Genomic DNA, 25,416 nt, shown 5'->3' with positions numbered 1-25,416 from the left:
TAATTATAGATCCACTAGGATAAATATAATAAAGTTTCTCTCTCACCAAATAGAATATTTACTAAGAAATCACAATATAACTATAGACACATTACTGTGTGTGTGTGTGTGTGTGTGTGTGTGTGTGTGTGTGTGTGTGTGCGTGTGTGTGTGTGTGTGTGTGTGTGTGTGTGTGTGTGTGTGTGTGTGTGTTCGATCCCCAGTGAGTCGTGGAGGATGGCTGCTTATACTGAGCCACGATTCTCTGGAGGTTTCTTCCTGTTAAAAGGGAGTTTTCCTCTCCACTGTCGCTTTATGCTTGCTTAGTATGAGGATTGCTGTAAAGTCATTGACACTAGTCAGTGACTTGATGCAATTTGCTGGGTTCCTTATATAGGAAACATTTTTTCTGATTGGCTCAATGAACTGACCTGAATTGGAATGTTTATTATGTGAAATGCCTTGAGACGACTCTTGTCGTGATTTGGCGCTATATAAATAAACTTGAATTGAATAGAAGAAAACTCCCCAGTCACCACTAACTATCCTGTTTATTTATTGCAGATGGCTGCACTGGTTATTTTTACATGATTTGTTCTGTAAAAGTTGGCATTTTTGGTAGTCTACAGTTTTTTTTTGTCAGTTTAAATTACAATTACAGAGGTAATTCTAAAATATTATGGATCATGATAAAGATCTATTGGAGAGGGGGGGGGGGGGGGGGGTTCAAAGGGGGCCTCGCCCGGGGAGTAATTCCATGTAGAACCGCCACTGGTTGTACCTCACGTGTGTTGGTCTCTTATTATTATCATCAAGCATAAAACCTTCATGTGTAGAGATGAACACCGGCGATCTGATTTATGTGCAAGTGTCTTAAGAATTCATAGCTGGTCTGATCCTTAGCGTAACTACGTACTGTACGAGCAGGAGGACACTGACATGAGCAAAAAGCAGGGACTACGCACACGCTCGAAACAACAACACCAACAATAACAGCAAGAGCACCAACAACAACGTGAGAAGAGACGACACGCGGGTCAGGAAGTCCAGCGAACCACTGGCATCCACTCGTACAGAGGAGAAACGGAGGCTACGACGCATCTGGAAAAATGAATCCTTTTGATATTTTAGAGGAGAGACGGACGCAAAGAGAGCGGTCTGTGTTTCAGTGTGCTTTTAAAAATCCTCATCAGAGCGTAACGTGTTTGTTCATCTCTCCGTCTACTTGCCTTTGAGACAATTAGTGTGCTTAGTTTCTTCGTAAGACTGCACCCGAAAGTTTGTCTAAGCCAGCCTTTTTTGTGTAGAGATGAATTATTGTGCTTCTCGGTCAACGCAGCAGTCTGAGGCTGGGTGGAGGTAACGCGCTGGGCTGCAGAGGTCAGAGGTTGTGTGGGAGCAGCTTCCTCGCATCAGGAGAAGGAGCCAGAGCTACTGCACCAGATAAAGAGGACTCCCTCTTCAAGGCTACTCAGGAAGCACTTAACATGGGAGGGCCAGACGCTCAAACACGAGCTCCCCAAAGCGCCAGCATTTAGTCTTGGGAGCGCCGTCTTCTCACACACCTACATGTCATGAGGGATGGGTCAGGGGGAGGGGGGCTGGAGATCAGCCGAGCATTGCATCCAGTTGGTCTGCCAAGTCGTCAAACATGCTGCCGATGTCATCCAGGATAGAGACGGTTCCTTTTTGGCTGGAAAATTTTGAAAAAGAAAAATGGAATAATTAGCTTTTATTGAGGCTTCGATAAACATGCTGACAGAATCAATGAGTCAAGTGTGGAGGTGAGTTCCTCCACTGATGGAAAGCAGCTTTAAGATTCAGTTTATGGGTGACATTCACTATTTTCACACACACACACACACACACACACCTGACAAACTCAGAAACATACAATACAGTCGACTAATTGTAAAGATCAACAAAAAGTAATGATAAATCCCAAAATAATAATATAAATCATGATTTTTGTTTATTGTTTATACTTAAAAAAACTCATGTTTTACAATTGTTTTCATTTTATAGGAGAATGACGTTTTACAAAGACCAGTAAAGTACATGAGAAATCATGTTTTTATTAGGTGTCATGGCTGCCATGGAGCTTCATAAAGAAAGTAAAAATTGATTAGACTATCTGGACAATGACTGTTTTCTTCATTTGAGTTTTTTAGTTTTAGGTAATGTAAAGGGGGAAATCTGGAAGTAAAGATGATTTTCTAGATTTTTGCCCCTCATCCAGACCTAATTTCTGAAATTTCATATTAGACTTGTTTATTTCAGAAAACAAAAAGATAATGTGATGTGTTTTATTTACCCGGACATCCTATGTAGAGGATTCTATTTGATTCTACTCTCTAGCATGACTTCATACTCACTCATTTGGCTTGTCCTCCTCCTTTATTTTGTGCTCTACAGCCTGCAGAGCTGCAGCCAAGGAGGCGCTGGTCTCCTCCAAACGATTCTGAATCTCTCCCTCTTTCTCCCCTTCCTCCACGTGACCCACCATCTCCTCCTTCGCTCCATCCCTCCTTAAAGGCTTCCTCGGGTTCTGCCTCCTTCTCTCTCCTCCCCTCCTCCTCTTCCTCCTCCACCTCCCTTCCTCCCAGGAGGTCAATAGTGAGGCCAGCGATGGAGGAGCGAGGAGGTTTGACGGGGTGAGGCGACGAAATGGAGGGACTCTGAGCTGGAGACGGGGAAGTAGGAGGGAGTCCCGGAGACAGACAGGGGCCGGAGGGGGTGTCAAGAGCTGGAAGAGGGGCTACAGAGGAAGGCTTAGGGGCCGAGGTGGGACTGGCTGCAGCCGGGCTCATGGTAACTGGAGACGCTACAGCTTTGCCGGGTTTGGGAGCTGTCGGAGGCCCGCGAGGCTTCGGTGATACTGGAGGAGGAACGCGCTTTGGCTCTAGACAGAGAAAATGGCAGAAAATATTTTGAATTGAATTAAAACAAAACCAACTGGGTTATAGGTAGGGCCAGATTAACACTTTGTTGTACCCTGGGCAACAATATTAAAGGGCCCCATCATCACGACCCAAGGATCACCATAATATGGTCACATACAGAATATTTTACTGTAATATGCAGTAAATATACTCAATACTTGAATGCCTGACATCACGTAACCCGCTCAGGGTATGTTTATGTTTATGCTTATTTACTTAGCAGATGCTTTTATCCAAAGCGACTTACAATTTATAACCTATAGGGCATGTTGTGATCTGTGGGAGAAACCGGAGTACCCGGAGGAAACCCACGCATGCATGGGGAGAACACGCAACTCCACGCAGAAAGGCCACAGCCGAGTTTCGAACCTGCGACCTCCGTGCTGCAAGGCAACAGTGCTAACAACTGCGCCACCATGCAGCCCAACCTTTGACCCACCTCGTGTGGATTGACCAATGAGGAGAGGTTCTTAACTTGAGGCCCTCTCTTCATTGGTCAGTCTGCATGAGATTGACTCTCAACCGCTCTCAACTGACGTTCAAAGTCGTAGGCAGCGAAGCGTCTCTGTGCAGTGCAAAAGCTCGGGTGGACAGTTTGTTTATTATAGGGTGACCATATTTCCATTTCCAAAGAAGAGGACAGGGGATCTGTGCCTATGACGTCACACTATGGCAACGCCACACAAACCATGTTGGGACCCATTTTTTGTAAGAACTAAATTAATATCAGATTCTGCCAATAAAAGGGCTCTAAAACAATTCATGTGTAAATATTTAGCATATTTATTACAAAATGTCATTTTCTGCTTTAGTGCTGCAAAAAGGTTTTATTAATAAGAAATTATTATACCTTTTGTTTTACTACAGCATCGGTAAGCTTCCTGTGCACAGATTATTAAGGATGCTTGTTTCAGCTGTGAGATTAGACGATAGGATCAATGAAAAAATAAGTTGTCACACACTCCATGGAAACTTTCAGAGAATCCACAAATAGTGGCTTTCAAATGGTTTTGTTACTTTTTGCAAGTTTAGAAAAGCAGCAGATGAGACATCATGTCTGATAATTTAGTTCTATTTCGTCTAGTCTTAGCCCTTAAGCGAGCTGCTATTGGAAGGGTGATCTCAGCATCAGCCAATCATGAAGAGCTTAAATGTACGCCCACCACGTGGGCATCCCTTGTGGGTTTTATAAGTGGAACGACCCCACTGTTCGCCTCCGTTTTCTCTTCACGCCAAGCTTAAGAGCTTCCTTTAAGAGCAATTATACAAGAAAAATCTACTCACCGACCATGTCCAGCGACGCCAGGATCTGCCCGGCCTGCCAGACGGGCTCCATCTCCAGCTGCGACCTGCACGCCAAGTGTAAGGTCTGTCTCGGGGCTCACCACGCTGGCCTGGCCTTGACCCCCAGGCCTCGTGCCCGTTTTGTACCGCTCTGCCCGTGGCTGAAAAGGTCCGCCGGGTCGAGTACTTCACCCCCACCACCGACGAGGAAATTCCGGTGGCTGGCATGTACTCGCTGGACAAAGCGTTACAGTTCTTCAACGTCAGCCAGGAGCCGGCTGGCTCCTACCGACTGGACGATGTCATCGACAGCAAGGAGTACGACGAAGCTGGCTGCCATAGCCCTTTTTCCCTCCGGTACAACATGGAGGTCGACCGCAAGGCTGGCTGCCATAGCTCTTCTTCCCTCCTGTACAACACGGAGGTCGACCGCGAGGCTGGCTGCCATAGCCCTTCTTCCCTCCTGTACAACACGGAGGTCGACCACGAGGTTGGCTGCCATAGCCCTTCTTCCTTCCTGTACAACACGGAGGTCGACGAGCCTCGTGAGGAGTACGACGAGGCTGGCTGCCGCAGCCATTATTCCCTCCTGTACAACAAGGAGGTCGACGAGCCTCGTGAGGAGCACGACGAGCTTGGCTGCCGTAGCCCCTTTTCCCTCCTGTACAACACGGAGGTCGACAAGCCTCGCTCAGCGGGTCCTTCTGCCCCAGTGTCTTCTCGCTCCTCCCTGCCAGCAGTTAGAGCACTGCTCCAGGAGCTGCCCACCATCATCTCCGCGGCTGCGGCCCGCAAGGGGCTAGCCGTTCCAGAACCGGCTCCGCCTGAGGCAGATGAATTGACGGGAATTTTTGGGGCGACGCAGACGCACTGTCCAGACCCCGTCTGGCCACGCTTCCCCGCTGCCATGAGCTGCTGGTCCGCCGCCTTCTCCGAGCCTGCCGGGTTCAAGGCGCCAATTTCCACATATGTGCCCATTACCAAGGTCGAGGGCTTCTCCGACCTGGGCTGGCCATCCGTTCCCTCACTGGAGCCGGACTTGGCTTCGCTGTGTGGCGTCGAGGCCAAGAACCACCTTGTTGGACCGCGAGCAGTTCCCTCTTCTAAGCATGACCAGCTGCTGAGGCAGCTCGCCGATCGCGCACACCAGTGCGCCTTCCAGACCGGCGCTACAGGAAATAACATCGCCTTCTCGCCTTTGGCGTTCAGACGGCGGCTGAACTTTCAGCCACGGTGCGAGACCTGGTCCACTCTCGGTCAGCCTCGCACTCCGGCCGTTCCCCCAGAGGATGGGACGAACGGCGAGGAAACTCCAGGCGCCCAGCTGCATGGCCAGCCCCGCAGAGCCGGCCTCCCACTGAGGCGGGACCAGGGAGTTGGCGGCCAATGGTTCCGAATGAGTCAGCAGACACAGCCTTGGCAGTCTCAGTCACAGGAATCTCGCCGAAAACAACCACGAAAACGACTCGTTGGGGGAATGTGTGTGCTTATGACTAATGTTAACTCTGTGAATGATTTTGGTTTTGAAATAAAACCCAAAAAACGTCACATCGAGAGCACAGTCCTACAGTCCTCTGCAGAACCCTCTGCCGAATCCTCACACATGATGTTCCCCGCACCAAGCACTGCAGCACATCTGCATGTTCACACAGTCTGACTCGGTCATGTTACACGGCTTGCTGTAAGGGTGCGCTCCATTTGCGCAACGGCCCCAGTCTACGGCCAGGCCCGACTCATCCCGCTTCCCCCACAGCGTTGGGTGGGACGGGATGTCATGGTGCTGTCGCGACCACGCGCAAAGCGCGCACGTTGCGCGGCTCCATCCGCTGGCACTTTGTCGTTCCCATGCACGGGCCCGGCTCCCACTCGTCCTTCATCCTTGGACTCCACGCTCTGCGGTGCGGATCAGCCTCTTCCAGCTGTTTCACACTCGCCCTTTCGAGCACAGCCCTCCATGGGTCGCTCCCAGTTCTCTGGTACAAGCGACGGCGGTAAGGGCGCGAACCCAATCCTCACGTGACCTCGAGCACACGTCCGCTGTCGAAACGCGCGCACGAATGCCTCCCTTTCGGCTACTCGCTAGCGCAGCGCACTTTCTCCAAATGTCTGGAGACCGCGCTGCAGCCACTGCGCACGGCGGGAACGAGGGTTTTATTTTACCGGGACGATCTGCTCCGATGCGCCTGGTCCGAGGACGAGGCGTCAGAGCAAACCAGGAAATTAACAGAGCATCTGTCAACCCTGAGGTTTTCTAGAAACTGGGGGAAGAACTCCATCCTTCCATCCCAGTCGATTGTGTTTCTCGGGGTGGAGCTGAACGCCTCCCTAATGAGAGCACGTTTGTCGCCCGTGAGAGCGGCAGATCTCACCACGGTGATCTCCCGCGTGCAACCCCGCAAGATCGTGAGAGCCCTGTTAGTCATGAGACTTCTGGACATGATGGCTGCAGCCCACTCGGCGGTGCTACTAGGGTTGTTGCGCTCGAGGCGCCTGCAACGCTCATCCGCCTCCGGGTACACCCGATACGTCAGAAGAGACGTATGTTGAGGGTTCCCCCCTCAGTGGGCGGGGGCCTCGCTCACTGGGGGAACCCCTGCATCCTCTCACACGGGGTCCCCATCGGAAGTCCTACGTCACACGTATCTGTGTTTACGGATGCATCACTGTCTGGGGTGGGGGGCACGTGCTTGTCCCATACGGCAGCAGATCGCTGGCCCTCCCACACGCACGAGCACATAAATGTGTTGGAGCTTATGACAGTGAGGAATGCGCTCAGACACTTTGCTGCCCTTCTCGATGGCCGTCATGCCGAAGTTCACACAGACAGCCAGGTGGCGACAGCCTACATAAATCGCCAAAGGGGAGTTCGATCCCTCCCACTATTGCGCGTAGCCACAGGTTTACTGTGTTGGGCACATGTCCACCTGCTGTGCCACCTACATTCTGGGGATCCTGAATGTAGCGGCAGACATCCTGTCGAGAGGGGTCCCCGCGACTCCGACTGGCGTCTGCATTCTGCACATCTGGATAAAGTTCGGGGAACTGTCTGTGGAGCTGTTCACGGCTCGCGAAAACGCTCAGTGTCGCCTGTGGTTTTCCCTGAGTCCCCGGGACCAACCCCGTTTGGGGCGGACGCCTTCTCACACCAGCCCTGGCCTCGAACGCTCCTGTATGCGTTTCCACCAGTCCCTCTGATTCCCCGTCTCCTGGACCGAGTTTGGTCAGAACAGCTCTCGGTAATTCTGGTGGCTCCCAGACGCCTGTCCGCGTCATGGTTTCCGGACCTGCAAGCGCTACTGTCCGGCTCCCCGTGGAGACTCCCACGAAGGGAGGACGCCCCTCCCCAGGCGGATGGGAAAATCAAACATCCTCCAGAAATAGGCCAACGGCTGTAAGTCTGGCCACTGAGCGGTCACGCTTAGGGGTTTGTTTCTGGGCTGCCGCATGATGTGGTCACCACGATTCAGAGTGCGCGGGTGCACCATCACATCTTATGCTGCTAAATGGGCAGCTTTCCAGAAATGGTGCACAGAGCGGAATTTTCAAGCGCTCTCCTGCCAGCTGGCGGATGTCCTATCGTTTCTACAGATACTGATGGACAGGGGCCTCGCATTCAGCACTATTAAAACATGCTGCAGCTATCTCATCCTGTCACCAGGATTTTGGTGATGGGTCTGTTTTCAGTCATCCCCTCACAAAACGTTTTCTAAAAGGTGTCAGAAGGAACAGGCCTGTGTCCCGCCCGCTAGTTCCCCAGTGGGATCTAACGGTGGTTCTGCGTGGCTTATTTGAAGCCCCATTTGAACCCTTGGACCAGGTCTCACTCAAGTTCCTGTCACAACTGCCTTGCTGCTGGCACTGGCATCAGTCAAGAGAGCGAGCGACCTAACTCGCCCTCTCAGTGGCTCCCGCATGCCTCAGGATCCGGGAAGATGGAGGGTCTGCTGTTTTATGCCCCAGCCTTTGTGCCCAAAAACATTAATACTTCCTTCAAATCCAGGTCAATTTTCATTGGCTGAACTTTTTCCTCCTCCCCATAATTCTGATGAGGAGGCGACTTCCCATCTTCTCTGCCCGGTGCGCGCGCTCGCACGATATGTGTCACGCACTTCAGGGATTCGCCGCTCACAAAGCATGTTTGTGCACTACAGGGAGTCTTCCCTTGGGCACGCGCTGTTGGCCCAGCGCCTTTGACTCTGGCTATGTGACGCCATTTCACGCTTACACATCAGCAGGGCAGGATCCCCCTGAGACACTCAGGGCTCACTCAGCCAGAGGGATTTCCTCTTCTATGGCGCCCCACAGTGGTGTGTCAATGGAAGTCATTTGTCAGGCTGCTTCATGGGCTTCACCCTGTTCCTTTACTCATTATTATTTACGAGATGTGTCTTCAGGATCCATCACTCGTTCAGTGCTTGGACCTCAGCAGGCTGAGTGAATGCATTATGGCACCACATCAGCCTTACTTGAATGAATTTCATCCTCTTGTGGATGATATTTTTTAGTGGGGGCCTCACTCTTATCTCTGGCTGCGTCAGCCTTTTAAGCCCTGGGCTGAGGCTGAGCGACCCTCACTAAAAGGAGACTTGTTGGGTGTGTCCATTGGTTGAGCTAACCAGTGTGGCGTAAACCCATCCAGCTGCGCATTATTCCAATAGCAGCTCGCTTAAGGGCTAAGACTAGACGAAATAGAACATTGGTTACGTATTGTAACCCCAGATTCTATGAGTCTAGTTGCAGCCCTTAAGCCACTGGCCCCACTGGTTCTGTTAGGACTAAGAGCCATCGGAGGCAAACAGTGGGGTCGTTCCACTTATATAACCCACAAGGGGTGCCCACGTGGTGGGCGTACATTTAAGCTCTTCATGATTGGCTGATGCTGAGATCACCCTTCCAATAGCAGCTCGCTTAAGGGCTGCGACTAGACTCATAGAATCTGGGGTTACAATACGTAACCAACGTTTTTCATCTGATGATATTAGAACATGTCAGTGATGTCTGAGGAGCTTTTACAAACACTGTATAACTAATACTCCTGGAGAGGGTATGAATTACAGAGGCTTCTGGGGAGCCCAGTTATTGGGGTGGGGGGGTGGGGGGTGGGGGTTGGGGTCATTTTGCCTTGGCCCCCAAAATGTCTTGAAACAGCCCTGGGTGTGTGACTGAGTTTTGAAGGTGATCTCAGCTGTATCAGATGTATAAATATGACATGTGTATAACTTATTGCTTTATACAGGTAAAAACGTGTAGTGGAGATAAATCTACCTACATTTTACTTTTTGTTTTGTTTTCTTGTTTTTAATGAACTATTTTCCTGTCCTGTCTGTCTCTCATCTTCCTGCATCTCCTCTAAACTCTCCAGAAAAACTGCTGCCTGGATTCTTACTTTTACTGTAAACCCGAATAAGTTGACTGAACTTAAAATTTTTGAGGTAATCAGTTTCCACAAAAGTTTTAAGTAGACAAACCATATGTTTTAAGTATGGTTGTACTCAAAATTTGTATTTATTGTTAACTTAAAATTTTCAGATAATATTCTATATTTAAATAATTAAGATAAACTTAAAACTTATATATTTTAATTTTAACATTTTTGTGTTACTTGTAGTTAAATTATTTGATGCAACAGAATGTAATTATATTACAACCTAAACTCAAGTAATATGATTATAAACTAATTAAATTACCTTTCTTTTTTAATTGTGTGTGGACCACTCAAAAAAAGTATATGGCGATTCACTTAACATTTTGTTTATTAACATTTTTATGGACTTGTGAAAAACATCACATAAATGTTTTTTTTATAAAACCATCAACATGGAACCACTGACATGGACTGGAGCACAAGTGAGCGTACAAAATGCTGCTAATAACATTTAATAACATTTTTATAAAATCATAAAAGAACATCAGTCCTAAAAGTCATCTTTCTTCTAATATATAAAAATGAAAAACAAAAGGTCAAACACAAAAGAGATTTTTTTAAATAAACAAAAATTAAATAAAATAAATATTTTTTAACAGGTTCAAATAATGTTTATCGGCACCCAAATAACCTTGTATAAAAAAAATGAGGTAAACTGATGGGAATTACATCCACCCAAAGCCTGTAGAAAACTTAAAAGTGCTTTAAATAAAATACTTCAAAGAAGGTGCTCAGTAACAGTGTGCCTGTCCTAACAACCAGTTGCCTTGCATATCTTTCATAACTACTCACTCTGTAACAAATCATTTCTAAGAGCATGAAGGCTGGGTTTCAGTGGTTTGCCATCATCAAGCCCCATGAAGACTTTCTGGACAAAGGTGAATGTGTGAACTAGTTTCCTGGGGTAGTCCAAATGCAGAGCATAGATCAAGCCAAACAATAAGGCATATGCATCAGCAAATCTGGCAATATCACGGATCACCAAGTCGCCTTCCACCACAACAGCCATGCTTGAAGGACTGAAATGGAATGGACTGGTCTCAGCAGAGCCGTCAGCAACCACTGTGAGAAGGGCAACTGGAGTGTCAGTCAGGTTCGTCTCATCCAGCGTGCCCGCCTGGAATAAACACAGTGTCAATAAGTAAGGTTGACTTGAAGGGCCGTGACAAGCATTATTTGTAATCTAGCAAAATATTCTGCAGTCTTGTGGGTAACACGTTAGTGACACATCAAGAGTCCTCTATTTACTATTCTTTTAGAAAATGTGTAAATTAATTAATTAGATTTGTGTGTTTATAGCAACTAGGGTTGGGTATCGAGCGGGAGACGAAGGCGGGCAAAACAGGAAAGGAATCTAGTAGCGGACGGACATTGTTCCGGGTCTTCGGTAATTGGCGGAGATGTTAGTGAAGGCGGAGAAGAGGGCGAACTAGAGGAAAAACAGGCAGATTCCTCCTCTATTTACAAACTCCTGGGGATGCAACAAGTGGGCATGGTGCGTCGACTACTGGATCTGACGTCAACGAATTTTTACAATCAAGCCGTCGACGTCATCAACGCTTTGCTACAAATCTACCAACAGGTATGGTTTTGTTGGTGCGTTAACGCAAAACTGCAGTAAAACATAAGTCGGAGAAACAGGATGCCAACTCATCACATGAAAAAGAGAACATCAAAAAGAATGTGAGAAAGAAACAAAACGAAGACACAGGAGAGCAACAAAACAGGAAGCAGAAAGTTTGTGCCCCTGCCCCGCGAAATAGGAAAATGAGCGCCGACCAGAATTAACGAGTAGCGTTTAGACTACCGCGTTCTTGCTTCAAATTTAAGGAAGTACCTGGCTGATGCAGAGTTGATGAACTTTTCATGGACAAGTGTTTAAAATATAAATATATGAAAACACATCATGACATGAGAATAATACCTGTAAAACAACGTGTTTTAGCTCTGCTTGTCAGCTACAGAAGAACATTTATAAACATAAGACGTACAGTCGCCATCTTAAAAAAACGGGGCGACGGAATTCTGGTGTAATATGCATGTTCACTACAGTGGACGGTACCGCGGTATGCGTGCGTCTTCCATGGTGAAATATCCATCAGAAGAACGCATCACATTTGTCCCTGTCCTCGTCATGAATTAAATAAACGTTAATTTTACCAGGTAAAAACACATTAGCTGTAAACCTGAGGGTTGCTAGTCCGTTTGATTGATAGCTGTAGTTCATCTCCGTCCTCAGTCTCAATCAACGTTATTTGAAAAAAAAAAATAAAGAAATGAGTTGACTTTACATCCTTCTGTTAGTGCAGCTGGCCACGTAGCAAGTTGTTACCATTTTACTGTGAAACCAAGTAAATAAAAGCGATAAAGGGCTACAACGGGCTTGTTTTGACTAGCTTCACCGGAATTTTGACGTGTGTAAACGGTCTTTTTGCCGACCATCATGGAGAACGGGGCAGTCTCGTGCAAAGGGTCAATGGCGAAATCAGGGTTTCTGTGTGTGCACAATCTATTTGGGTTTGCCTCCTCCCACCCCCACTTGTGACACACACACCCTAATTTGAGCCCAGGTTTGATCCCCCCCAACACACAAGTCTAATGCAATGTTTGTTAAAGCAATTGTGAAGCTGCTTTGTAATAAAACCATATAAAATAATCCATGGTATGTTATCTCACTGGTAGAATTTAAGTAATGCAAGAGACACTTACATCACATGTCTTAAAGAATTCTGGGTCTTCCTCCCGCAGGTATACTGGAAGGGCACGTAGCACTGCAGTCCGTTTCACATCGACATCAGGTGCTTCCTATAAAGGGAAAAGAAAATAAGAGTTAATTTAACACTAAGTTTACAGGTGTCATTGCCTGGGGATAATACATGTTTATGACACATTAGGCTCTGCATAATTTTGGAGACATTTCTTTTGAGACACAACCTGTCTCTCATGACAAAGAGCTTGTTTCTTACTCATTTGACAAAAACCCTAAACATTTTTTTTCAGGGTTATCTAGACTAACACTTTTGTTTTTGCTCCCATTTTTTAGGCCTGTTGGATATACTGCCAAGTTCTCTGAAACGCCTTTAAAGACGGCTTATGGTAGAGAGATGAACATTCCTTTCATGGGCAACAGCTCTGGTAGACATTCCTGCAGTCAGCATGCCAATTGCACGCTCCCTCAAAGGTTGCAACATCTGTGGCATTGTGCTGTTTGATCAAACTGCACATTTTAGGGTGGCCTTTTATTGTGGGCAGTCTAAGGCACACCTGTACATTATTCATGCTGTCTAATCAGCCCCCTGATATGCCACACCTGTGAGGTGGGATGGTTTATCTTGGTAAAGGATAAGTGCTCACTAACACACATGTAGACAGATTTCAGAACAGTATTTGAAAGTCATGGGTGTTTTGTGAATGTGGACCAAGTTTCAGATGTTTGAGTTCAGCTCATGAATAATGGGAGCAAAAACAAAAGTGTTGCATTTATATTTGTCTTTGGTGTATATAGAAAACAGATGTTCCCAGCAATTAACAGTAGCCCATAGGCAGTCTAAAAACAAGCAAAATTGAGTGATTAACATAGAAACTTTTTAAATTTGTGGTAGCAATTTTATCTTTATCAATATTCACCTGATGATCATAATGATTCAGAAAGTTTCGCAGAGCCTCCGATATCTTGCCAGTGCATGTGGCCTTCTGTCTGTATAGAGCCATAAGTCGTGGTGTGTGTCTGTCAAGTTCAGCATAGAACTGTTTCTGCAGGTTGATGTTTGTGACTCGGTGGAACTCCGCACAAACCTAAAAATACAGGAACATGAAAACATCCAATATAAAGCAAAATTACTGGCCAAATTGAGAAATCTTATATTTAAAGAGGGATTTCCAAATTTGTGCCCAGTTTTATCTTAATGCTGTCATTTTAACATTTGTTTTTCAATTTGAACTTAACCTTTCCAACACAACTGTATCACAAATCTGAAATAAATTTTTTGGCATCATGAGCCTAATGAATGTAAGAAAACTTCTCTTTAATTCAAGAGAACATCAGTTCCTACATTATAGACTCAGCAAGTTTTATCTGTGGTTGCCTGTCTACTTAAAGCCGGGCGTACACTGTGCAACTTTTTCACTTTTTTGAGCTGATTTTCCACTCGTGCGACAATCCACAAGATCGGGGCGAGTTTTGCGCCGAGTGTCGTGTAGTATACAGGGGGTTACGAGAGGCAATTAACACCACATGACCAGCTATCGAGAGCTCGCACAAACTTCTGGCGTGTTTAATATTTTGCTCGTCCCTCGTGAGGGTATCGCACTTTTGAAGCGGCGCTGCGAGCAGCTGCGACGCAAAAAGTATCAGAACCGCTCACGGCGCATACGCAATCCTGCATCAACACCGCTCACCCGCTATTTCCCTAATAACACACTTTGTTCGTTTTAATTTCTACACGTTTTTTACTCACAAAGATTGTCAAGAAAGAGTGTTTGTCGTGTTCATGTCAAATTAAACTGATCACAAAACACAGATTTACTTTCTTTATTTCATTTTACTCATCCAGCCCCCATAAATCCCTGTGTGTCCTGCAGCACTCCCGAAGGACAACAGGCAAAACAAGACAAAAAAGTCTCACGTGTTGAGTAAAAACTGCTATTTTTAGCATATTTTAGGGCCGACGTGTTGCTACCAGGCGTGCAGTGTGAGCAGTCAGATCGCATCCAAGAACTGGGTCGTGCAGTGTGAGCACATGACTCATGAGATCTACCCTGCGAGGAAGTCGTACAGTTTGAGCTGAAGCTGAGTGCTACGAGTGAAAAAGTGGCACAGTGTACGCCCGGCTTAACTCATTCACTGTCATTGATGACTAAAGTCGTCATTTTAGATCCCACCGTTCACTGCAAATGAAGACTTAAGTCGCCATTTGAATGTTTTTACTGTGTGGGCATTGGAATGAGCCCCCGCATCGTGACTGAACCTCTCACCTCTAAAGCCGATCTTCATCCGCATATATCACACATGACGTGATCAGGAAGTAGAAAATCCATGTGTTAGATCGTTTTGGGTGGCTGCTGTAAAAAAAAAGTGAGGTGCGAACCGGAAAAGCTTCTGCCGATCACAATTCAACAACGGATTATGAAAGAACGGATAATGCTCGAAATGCGCAGATTCTTCATGATTTAAGGTGAGTCTCCACTTTGTTTTGGTTGTTTTGGCGTCAACATCCTAGCACACAACGTTCTGTGACTCTTAAAAAAAACTATAAAATTGGTGAGAAACATTGGCAGCGAAAGGGATTTACCGATCAGGAAACGGCTGGCAGCGAATGAGTTAATGTTGAAGCACCACAACTAATAGGGTGCTTAGTTGTAGCGCTTTAAGATATTTTTTCTACCTATTTGAACAATGTTTATAAGAAGTACTTTGTTTAACATGTTAAATAAATAAATCTGAATCTGAAGATCTGCTGAACTTGCATTGTTTCAAGTTAAATTGAATAAGAAAAAAAAAATCAGTGCAACACCAACCTGTGAGTGAAATCGCAGAGCTGGCCATTTCTCTAAGAAGTCCTTCACCATTGGGTTTTCTTGAACGATCTCATGGCGACGCAGTGCAAAGGTTGTTTGCATCAGTTTTTCAATCATTACTTTGTTGGGCTCGGTCTTCTCAACCTCATTTTTTATCTGGACTCTCAATTCCTCCAGACTGGCCTTATCTTCTCCTCTTGGAAAGTTTGGGAGGTAGTTTACCTCAGCTTTTCGTGCTCTTTTTATGTTGGAGTGGGGATACTCTCCTTCTGGGTTGTTGATACTCCTTCTACCAGCATTCACGGACACCTCCGCGCATCCGGCTCTGGCTAGCTTGGTGCGGTAACTTCCCATCTTAAATTTTAAACTGGTCTTCCAACCATAACTTCCAGGCTCATTAAGACATGGATGAGTGGTAACAAGAGCTTCTCTCGTAGGCTTTATTTCCCTTCTCAAGGACATGTTCGACTTCGTAAGAAAAGGTAGGTACTGGGAAAGTGTCAGGCCAACACTTCAGATGCTGAGCTAAAGGCACATGAGGAAGGATGTCTGTGTCAGAACTTGCACAAGAACTGGCATCACTTTCGGATCGCACTATTTTTAATGTGCTCTTCTCTAGTAGCTCTTGAATATCATGTAGACAGGTAAGTTGCCCATCAAAGTCAGGGTCTTCGTATTGTAAGGTAAACTCAAAGTCCAGCCTTGGGTTGAGCTTCTCCCGGAGTATGGTGATTAGTTCTTCCACTGACTCAGGCCGCTTAGTTAGAGAAACCTTCACAACAACATCTGTAGTGCTGTAAACTCTCAGCAGGAATTTCTGAGATGCTGCCATCATCCTGTGTATAAAGCAAGGAATGGAGATGATTAAAAAATACTACAATGGTCTCAACACATATAAAAACAATGAACATCATACCATTGACCTTTTTTTATGTGTCCTTTTATGGCAGAGTGGTACTCAGAATTGGCATCTGAGTACCAAGCAATAGCCCAAAAGATTTACTGTCACAAGTGGAGCAGTACCTCTTGTGGTAATGCATACACATAGCCTTTACAAGGTCTGATAATTGTATACTCAGCAATCATTACAGCTGTCAAAAATGGGGGGTCAAATATACTATAGTCTTGTTTTCCAATTTTAATTTAAAAAGTACACTGTAAATTTCATAACAAAATAAACTTACTATTTATGCTGGTTACTTTGGGTGCATTCTAGCATTTTATGGCCAATCTTTCAACAGTCCAGAACAAAGGTAAGTATTTTACATGTTACATAGTCACAGGCCATCATTTCATTTAGTCACGGTAAAAACTAACCCTATTTCAACATCATAATCTACATTTTCTCACCAGGCATACAAACAATACATAAGAATTTACACAGCAATTATTTTACAAAACAGAGACAAACTGCTGGAGAAATATTTGGAAAAACACATCATGTGATATTAAATCAGTGAGATACATCTAAAAGGAAACAGAACTTCTAGTAGCAAACTACTTTTTACAGACTACTGTCTAATGTTGCTCTCTTAACACCCCCCCCCCCCCCCCCCCCCCCCCCCCCACGCACACACACATAGCATCTGCATTTTGAAACTTTGGGGTGGAACAAATCTTAAAATATATGTAAATCACATAATGCAAATTCACTTTCAGTGTAGAAGTATAAAACGTTTTGGTGTCAAAAGAAGTTTCCCTTCCACGTAGTATGCAGAAAGGGGTAAGCGGTCATTAAACTCTGACATGCAGTGGATAGCCATACAACTTGGGTAGAGTTCATATGACCTCATATGTTCAGTGTAGTTTGACCTGTGTTCTTTGCAAAGAAATGCAGCATCATTGTTAACAAGGAGGATTTTTTTGATCTCGCTAAACTGTGGCAGTCCCCCATCCTCCCCCACAGACACAAACATTCCAGGGCTGTAAGTTGTGCCATCAACAATGATCTTTGATGTGCTGTAAATAATTCTGCTGTCAGTTTTATCCTTTATGTATTCTTGTGCAACTTCAGGAAGATCTGAAACCATGACAGAAGTAACGTGTGTCGTCTGCTGATGCGGCTGAAAAAATGAAGGTGCACTGAGGTAGTAGGCCACCATGTGTTGGTGCCGTGTTGCTAATGTTTTTAACACATTCTTAAAGTTTTGTGTGTCATGTATTACCCTCTTGAAAAAGCGATGCTTACCCTCGAACCTCATTGTCCATAAGTGAACAAGTGGCCCAAAAGCACGTATAAGAGCTGGGTAGTGCTCTATATAATGATGTTTTGGAAGCAGTCTTAACTCAGGAAACATGTCCTGCAGCACTTTTCTGTGGTCATCTATCTTTGATTGCAAATACTGTATGGACTCTTCATCAAATCTTGGGCACAGCATAAGCTCAACAACCTCTTTCAAATCCATTAACACTGTCCAAGCAGCATCTTCCTCAGGGACTACATTACCGTTCATGAATGGCAGTACTCTCAGCAATGTGATATTCTCATGACCATTGCCACCAATGGTCCTCCTTGTAGAGAAGTTCTTTGAGATGGGCTTTGGTTTGTCAACTTTATCGGAGTGTTGGTAAGGAAAGGACAAGATTTTTCTATTCAACTGCTCCAGAGTAAAGTATTTCTGCCGGATCATCTCCTGAATACACATGGCCAACTCCACTGGTACAATTCCCTCAAAAAGGTCATGGAGGACATCAGGAGGGAAGCCTGTGGTTGTATGAAAATACTGCAAACTTTCAGTCAGGATGCAGTTCCGTTGCACACCTGCCTGACTATGACCATCCCCATGTAGAACTTCCTGCACATTTTGGTCATAACTGGCTTTTGTTCTGAGGCTAAACTTGCCATCTCCAACATCATGAGACTGAATTAGGTCTCGTGTTGCATTGCAAAACCTACAAATAAATCCAGTTCTGAAACACTGACTAAACCCAGCCAATGAGTGGGCTGCCAGGTTGTCAGCTACAACGCACATGATAGTCCCTTTAACAGATTTACCGAGGCACTCAGTAAATACACCATCTTGCTCAAGAGTTTTTAGATCTTGTAGCAAAGGACCAAATGCTTTTTCATAGCCACACCTGTGGAGATCAGGTACCTTACATAATGCTGCTAGCTGAATGACATGCAGACCTGAACGATATTTACTTGGCAAATCAGCAAACATCCAGCATACTGCACACAGTTTGTGTATTTTCCTTGAAGTGCCCAATGGATTGGCAATTTCAAGGTCATCAATGTACAGTATCAGTGGCAGTGAAAGCTCTGATGAAGAAAACAACTCATTTCCTTGGAAATATGACCCATCTCTGTGGCTTGTGTAAAGACCCTCATAAGAGATATGTGTTTCCATAATTCTGTTAAGAATGTCTGTATGTTGGAACATTTTTTGGATCATCTCAAATATAGGGACATGAATTGCTGTACAACCAGGCTCCAATACATACTGAACAGGCATTACCACAGGGTAGTTCTTTTCAATAAACGTTTTTCTATGTTTATTTGAACAAAAGTCCTCCCCTTTAGCTGTGGCACAAGCAAAAATATTTGCATTATTTACAGCATTCAGCAAATCATTAAGGATAGCCTTGGAAGGAGTAACCTGATGCCTTTGTAATACATCATGCAGAGTCTTTGTAATGAGAGGCTTTGACAATGAAATGATTTGTGCCAGAGTATCAACTATTTCCTGAGATGCCATTTGAGAAACATGAAGAATACTTTCCATCTTCAGGAACAATGAAGACAAGTTCTTGTGTAACTGCTCTCTTAACTGCCTGGTATCACAAACACTGTCTACCTCAGGAAAAGCCAAGTCATCCAAATGCTCATCATTAACATCCTCAATGGCAAAGTCACTAGTGCTTTCCACTGGCCTGCTGTTTTCGTTTGACACAAGGACATCACAAATATGGGGTGCCATTTGTAAAGTCAAACAGTCATAATCTAACAGCAATATTTTTGGTTATTTAGCATATCATTAATTCACTAACTAAATATTTAATTTACTAATTAAATATTTATTTTGGAACTAAATATTTAATTTGTAAATTAAATATTTATTTTCCGAAATAAATATTTAGATCCCAGCTAAATATTTATTTTGGAGCTAAACATTTAGTTTGCAAAATCAGTATTTGGGAAATAAATATTTAAGTCTGACCCAAAAATATAAACTATAGTGTGGAGCTAAATAACATCATGGAAAATAAATATTTAGCTGGGATCTAAATATTTCTTTGGAAAATATTTAATTTACAAATTAAATATTTAATTTAAATTTTAAATATTTATTTCCAAAATAAATATTTAATTAGTAAATTAAATATTTAGTTAGTGAATTAAATATTTATTTTACAAACTAAGTATTTAGATCAGACCTAAATATTTAGTTTGCAACATAAATATTTAACTATAAATTAAATATTTAGCGTGCTAACTAAATATTTATTTGGAAACTTTAACATTTATAAATGTATGAATAACATGGTGAAAATATGACTTTGAAAAAGTGAACTCTCAATTTTTTCTCTTATGATATGCTAAATAACCAAAAATATTGCTGTTAGATTATGACTGTTTGACTTTACAAATGGCACCCCATAGAAAAACACTATAGTTTGAAATGAAGTAAGAATGTAAAAACAAAAATAACATTTCTTCCCGCTTTGCTGATTTATTGAATCCTTTTTGTGGGTTTTTTTGCTCATGAAAGTTAAGTTATGCTTCACTAGTGACTAACTGCAGTAAATGATGCTTTGCTGCAATTATTGTTAACAATATTAAAGTTAGACGTAATTACCACTTTTATCTGAAGAAGCGCGTCTTTATCCCCGCTCCAGCTGCTGAGATCAAAGTTGACAGAAACGGGGATCCGTGCCTGCAACCCGAGCAATTAATCAGTATGGCAAGCCAAATGAGCATTTATTCTGATATCAGGATATCAGCCAGAATTGTCATGAACATGTAAGCCATTTCTGTCCACTAGTTAACTAGTTAGCCATGTTTGTGTCAACTAGTTAAATAGTGACAGCCTAAATGTCAACTAGTTAACTAGTAAGGCCTAAATTCTCTCTAGTTAACTAGTTAAAATGTTTCATATCTTACTAGTTAACTAGTATTGCTCAGTGTGTTCACTAGTTAACTAGTGGACAGATCAATGTCCACTAGTTAACTAGTTAAAACACATTTACTTTTTACTAGTCAACTAGTAAGGTACAAAAACTCGTACTAGCTGACTACTGAATGTAAAAATCCCACTTGTTAACTTTGCCCAATTTGGCCAGCCGCTTGAGCATTAATTCTGATATCTTGTCAACAGGTCAACTAGTTAACTAGTGAGGGTCAAACTGTACACGCTAGTTAACTAGTGAACACATTTTGACCTTCACTAGTTAACTAGTTGACACAAAAATGGCTCATTAGTTAACTAGTAAAGGCCAAAATGCATACCAGTCAGCTAGTTGAAGGTATTTGTGTCTCACTAGTTAACTAGTCAGGGTCAAAATGAGCCCACCAGTTAACTAGTGGGAGACGGAAATGTTCACTAGTTAACTAGTGAACACATTTTGGCTTCACTAGTTAACTAGGTGACACAAAATGGCTCACTAGTTAACTAGTAAAGGCCAAAATGCATACCAGTCAGCTAGTTGAAGGTTTTTGTGTCTCACTAGTTAACTAGTGATGGCCAAAATGTGCACACCAGTTAACTAGTGACAGAAGAAATGCCCACTAGTTGACTAGTGAACACATTTTGGCTTCCTAGTTAACTAGGTGACACAAAAATGGCTCACTAGTTAATTAGTAAGGGCTAAAATGCATACCAGTCAGCTAGTTGAAGGTTTTTGTGTCTCACTAGTTAACTAGTGACAGTTCAAAGTGTCCACATGTTCACTAGTGAAGGCAAAACTCCTAACTAGTTAAGTAGTTGGAGTAGGGCAGTGCCACTAGTTAACTAGTGAACCATTAATGACTCACTAGCTAGCTAGTTGATTGTAGCAGGCTCACTAGTTACCTAGTTGATGCATCCATTGTCCAAACTAGTTAACTAGTGAGGACATAAATGTATACAAGTAAACTAGTTCAAGCCTACATTCACACTAGCTAGCTAGTTGCACAGAATTCTAATTAGGAGGCAGAGAATTTCTCAAATTGAGGCTTTCTATTGGCTCACTATGTTAAAATAAAATATGACAATCAATCACAGTGCGGAATTTTGCAAAATCCCACCCCAAACATTTGCATGCGGCACACAAGTTAACATGCTGGCCAGAGGAACCTCAGCTAGTAAACTAGTAGTGGCTTCAGTGTGACACTTACATGTAAACTTGTGAAGGCGGAACTGCTCACTAGTTAACTAGAGAGGGTACAAATGTCCACTAGTTAACTAGTGAGGTGCAAAATAAGTGTCACTAGTTCACTAGTGGGCCCCAAAACGCCCACAAGTTAACTAGTAAGGTGTGGATATGCTCACTAGTTAACTAGTGAGGTGCAGATTTGCTCACTAGTTAACTAGTGCACCCTTAAGCGCCCACTAGTTAACTAGTAAGGTGCAAAAAAGCATCACTAGTTAACTAGTAAGGTGCAGATATGCTCACTAGTTAACTAGTGGGCCCCAAAACGCCAACTAGTTAACTAGTAGGGTGCGGATTTGCTCACTAGTTAACTAGTGAGGCGCAGATATGCTCACTAGTTAACTAGTGACGTGCGGATTTGCTTACTAGTTAACTAGTGAGGCGCAGATATGCTCACTAGTTAACTAGTGAGGTGCGGATTTGCTCACTAGTTAACTAGTGAGGTGCGGATTTGCTCACTAGTTAACTAGTGAGGTGCAGATTTGCTCACTAGTTAACTAGTGAGGTGCGGATTTGCTCACTAGTTAACTAGTGAGCATATCTGCACCTCACTAGTACCTCACTAGTTAACTAGTGAGCATATCTTCACCTCACTAGTTAACTAGTGAGGTGCGGATTTGCTCACTAGTTAACTAGTTGCATCTAAAAACACATACAAGCTGACCATTTTTGTCCACTAGTTAACTAGTGGAACAATTGAAATTTCACCAGTTTACATGTGTGGCAGTGCAGCAGCTCACTAGTTAACTAGTGCCTGAAACACAAATTATGCATATTCTAATGAGAAGGCGGGCAGAAGACTCCTGTTGGGTATAAGAATCCCACCCAGTCTAAAACGTATGTGCTGTGGCCTCACAATCTGATGGGTGTCCCTGAGCGCCAAGGCTTGCACTAATTAGTCATGGTTTGACACCTACTGGTTGGTCGTTGCGGCGGGTTCGAATCCCGCAGATGGCATTCCGCAATTGCTGTAACATTATTTATTTTCTCTTTGTGTTGTAATGTTCAAAGTTTTATTGTTTTACTGCTTTTATTCCCCCCTCCCAAATCAAGTAAAGCACCTCGTTTGGTGTCGTGTAAGGGAGATCAGTTGGCGAGTTCAAGTCCCATTGAGGAGAATTGGAATTTAGTGTGCCAGTAATTTTATTGTAGTTCATTTTTGTTTGGTATTGAAAGTTTGGTATTGAAAAAGGCTATATTAAAAATAATTATTGATCTCCATCCATCCATCCATCTTCCCAAGAAATAGATCAAATGACACTGAGGGGAAAAAACTGTGGTTATTTTGGAGAGGGTGCTGGCTGCAAAACCACAAAGGCGGAGCTGCACCCCGCCCATTCACGCAAACTCAGCCTAGCCCACTGACTTCCGTTTTTGTTTTCAACTTTATCGCAAACTGACCTGACCCACATGAATTACGGCTGTTACTAGTTTACAGTCATTAATGCTATGTTCTATACTCCAATTAAACAAGATAAATATAACTTGCTACATGACAAAGACTGAATATATCTCGAAATGAAAAGGTTTCTTTTAGCGAATATCTGCCTACAGCTGGTCTAATAAAAGTGGTGTACAACAGCACTTCAGTCTATTGAATGGCCTCTGGTAGTCTAGTGGTAAAATCGTCTGAGTTGGTTTTTGCTTTCCCCTCAGCTGATGCTGGTTCGATTCTCCGTGGGGTCATCAGCAGTCTATTTAGCCACATTCAATTTGTTTATATTTTAGTTGTAATGTTTCTTTTCAGCAAAATATTTATGTCGCTAAAAGTTCTTTGAATTTGGTCGTTCCTAAACAGCATTTTAGTTGAAACTCTGCTCACAAATGGACTCACACTGGCTAAATAAACGAATAAATAAATAAATAAACACATTATATGTTAAACGGTATACCAGTAAATTGTTGTAAACATAGTACTGGCAAGTGTAGCTAGAAATGAAGAAAAGAGGTTGTAAACTACCTAAAACTTACACTACTGGGAGGCGAAACAGCATGTCAACCTGACTCCATAACCACTACACCACCACATCTGTTATAAATCAAGTGGCGTTACATGTAATTGTGCTTCCCAGTGTGTCTCTGAGATGGGAAGTATGGTTTATTGGCGGTGTCTCAGTAGAAGTCATTTCAGAAATAATTTGTCAGAAAATTCACAGAATATCCAGATTTGAGAACCAAGATCAGACCCGCTTCGGGGGAGGAGACCAAATTGAAGCTGAGATGGGAGGAAAATGCATGAATGAGGCTAAAAATGGCTTTGGCGTGTTTCTTATGAGGAAATGACAATATAACATGATTAAAAGTTCCAAAAGTTAGATTTTTAATTATATGGAACCTTTACAAAAACTGTTCAATTAACTTCTCAACTCCGTCCTCAATCTCGCATTTTTTAGCTACAACACCCTCTTTGGTTCCAGAATGCTATCAAGTCTGACAACTGGAAGGAATTAGACTGACTCTAATGGAATGGGCGGGGCTGATTCTGGAATGGGCGGGGCTGACTCTGGTGCAGCTCCACCTTCTGGTGCAGCTCCGCCTTTGTGGTTCTGCAGCAAGCACCACTTGTTATTTTGAGCTAGTACCAGAAGACAGTGTAACCTTTTTTAGTTCTCTCCAGTCAAAACAAAACTTTAGACTTTTTTCTTTTTTAAATTTAACAGGGAACAGCAATCAATTGAACAGGGAACTGCAACCAGTAGTCACACAAAAAAATAAAATCACACAAACAAAATAAAGTTACTCTCCTTTTTTCTTGGTGTCTGAAAAGGGCAGGGAAAACCATCAGACTCCAGTCACCCATCGAATGGACTCTTCACCCTCCTGCCCTCTGGGAAGCGCTACAGGAGCCTATGGACTAAGACTACCAGGTCCCGAAACAGTTTCTTCCCCACAGCTGTCAGACTCCTAAACTCTGCCTGCTGACATAACACCCCAAACCAGCAGCACCCTACATAAACTCTGTAGAAACAAGAAAGCCCTGGAAATCGATGCAGAGCGTCGCGGGATATGCCTGACTGGTCATATATATTACCTCTCATGACACTGACCTCTGACCCTATGAACTTGTGTATGTGATGAGTTTATTTACCTTTGATAGGGAGTTATCACCTCTGATTTTGTCAAAATCCTTCAACCCGTTCAGGAGATATTGCACACAAAAGCCAAATTTTCATATATACGGCCTCACACAACCTTGACCTTTGACCCTATGAGGTTTTGTACCTCATGAGTTTATTTACCTTAGATAGGGAGTTCTCACCTGCGATTTGGTCAAAGTATTTCAACCTGTTCAGAAGATATTGCACACAAAAACCAATTTTTCATATATACGGCCTCACACGACCTTTACCTTTGACCCTATGAGGTTGTGACCTGATCAGTTTATCTACCTTTGATAGGGAGCTATCACCTCTGATTTGGTCAAAATCATTCAACCCGTTCAGGCAATTTTTGATATATATATGACCTCACACAACCTTGACCTTTGACCCTATGACATTGTGTTCCTAATCAGTTCATGTACCCTTCATAGTAATAAAATACACAGGCGAGGGTCCGACTCTCTGGAGGACGCCATGTTGGATTTTATGTTTATTTAGCTGTATTTATGGTTTTGCTGGTGGTTTTTGACTCCTTTGAAAACTGTGCAACAACACTCTTCTTCTTCCTTTTCTCGTGTGTTATTTGGCGGATGGCACTCAACATAAAAAGATGCATTTCTCAAACAATTAATGTATTGGAGCGTGAACCTGAGTCATTAATCTCATATCCTAATTTGAGAGTTACAGCTAGAGTCCAGAGAGTTTTGTTGGCTTTATGAGCATTAGTTAGTAAGGTCCTCACTTGAACAAAAAATACAGCTTGTTTGCAGTGACTTTGGTATTTACTACCCCCTACTGCCAGAAATCTACACACTTT

The 25,416-nt window shown here is 43.5% G+C and overlaps 2 protein-coding genes across 2 annotated transcripts; both read right to left on the bottom strand.

Moving 5' to 3' along the window:
• Window positions 1-1,301: 1,301 nt before the first annotated feature.
• Window positions 1,302-4,436, bottom strand: LOC129161918 (uncharacterized). The gene is made up of 3 exons (XM_054738446.2): window positions 4,206-4,436; window positions 2,355-2,881; window positions 1,302-1,672 (listed from the first exon to the last, which is right to left on the bottom strand). The coding sequence occupies exons 1-2, from the start codon at window positions 4,255-4,257 to the stop codon at window positions 2,355-2,357; spliced, it is 579 nt and encodes a 192-aa protein (XP_054594421.1). The 5' UTR covers window positions 4,258-4,436; the 3' UTR covers window positions 1,302-1,672.
• Window positions 4,437-9,940: 5,504 nt separating this feature from the next.
• On the bottom strand, window positions 9,941-20,045 carry LOC129161931 (uncharacterized). The gene is made up of 5 exons (XM_054738450.2): window positions 19,947-20,045; window positions 15,148-15,983; window positions 13,258-13,425; window positions 12,340-12,435; window positions 9,941-10,747 (listed from the first exon to the last, which is right to left on the bottom strand). The coding sequence occupies exons 2-5, from the start codon at window positions 15,607-15,609 to the stop codon at window positions 10,415-10,417; spliced, it is 1,059 nt and encodes a 352-aa protein (XP_054594425.2). The 5' UTR covers window positions 15,610-15,983; window positions 19,947-20,045; the 3' UTR covers window positions 9,941-10,414.
• Between the last annotated feature and the right edge of the window lie 5,371 nt (window positions 20,046-25,416).

The sequence above is a fragment of the Nothobranchius furzeri genome, chromosome 4 (genome assembly GCF_043380555.1).
Source record: "Nothobranchius furzeri strain GRZ-AD chromosome 4, NfurGRZ-RIMD1, whole genome shotgun sequence".
In the NCBI taxonomy this organism is placed as follows: Eukaryota; Metazoa; Chordata; class Actinopteri; order Cyprinodontiformes; family Nothobranchiidae; genus Nothobranchius; species Nothobranchius furzeri.
This window is presented reverse-complemented; position numbering and strand designations above follow the sequence as displayed.

Excerpts from the sequence above, each read along its gene's own strand:
- LOC129161931 (XM_054738450.2), bottom strand. The coding sequence starts at position 15,609 with ATGTCCTTGAGAAGGGAAATAAAGCCTACGAGAGAAGCTCTTGTTACC. Across the intron at positions 12,436-13,257 it reads TGAATCATTATGATCATCAG|GAAGCACCTGATGTCGATGT; the intron begins GTGAATATTGAT and ends TTCCCTTTATAG. Across the intron at positions 10,748-12,339 it reads AATTCTTTAAGACATGTGAT|GCGGGCACGCTGGATGAGAC; the intron begins GTAAGTGTCTCT and ends TGTTTATTCCAG.
- LOC129161918 (XM_054738446.2), bottom strand. The coding sequence starts at position 4,257 with ATGGAGCCCGTCTGGCAGGCCGGGCAGATCCTGGCGTCGCTGGACATG. Across the intron at positions 2,882-4,205 it reads GGCGTCGCTGGACATGGTCG|AGCCAAAGCGCGTTCCTCCT; the intron begins GTGAGTAGATTT and ends TTCTCTGTCTAG.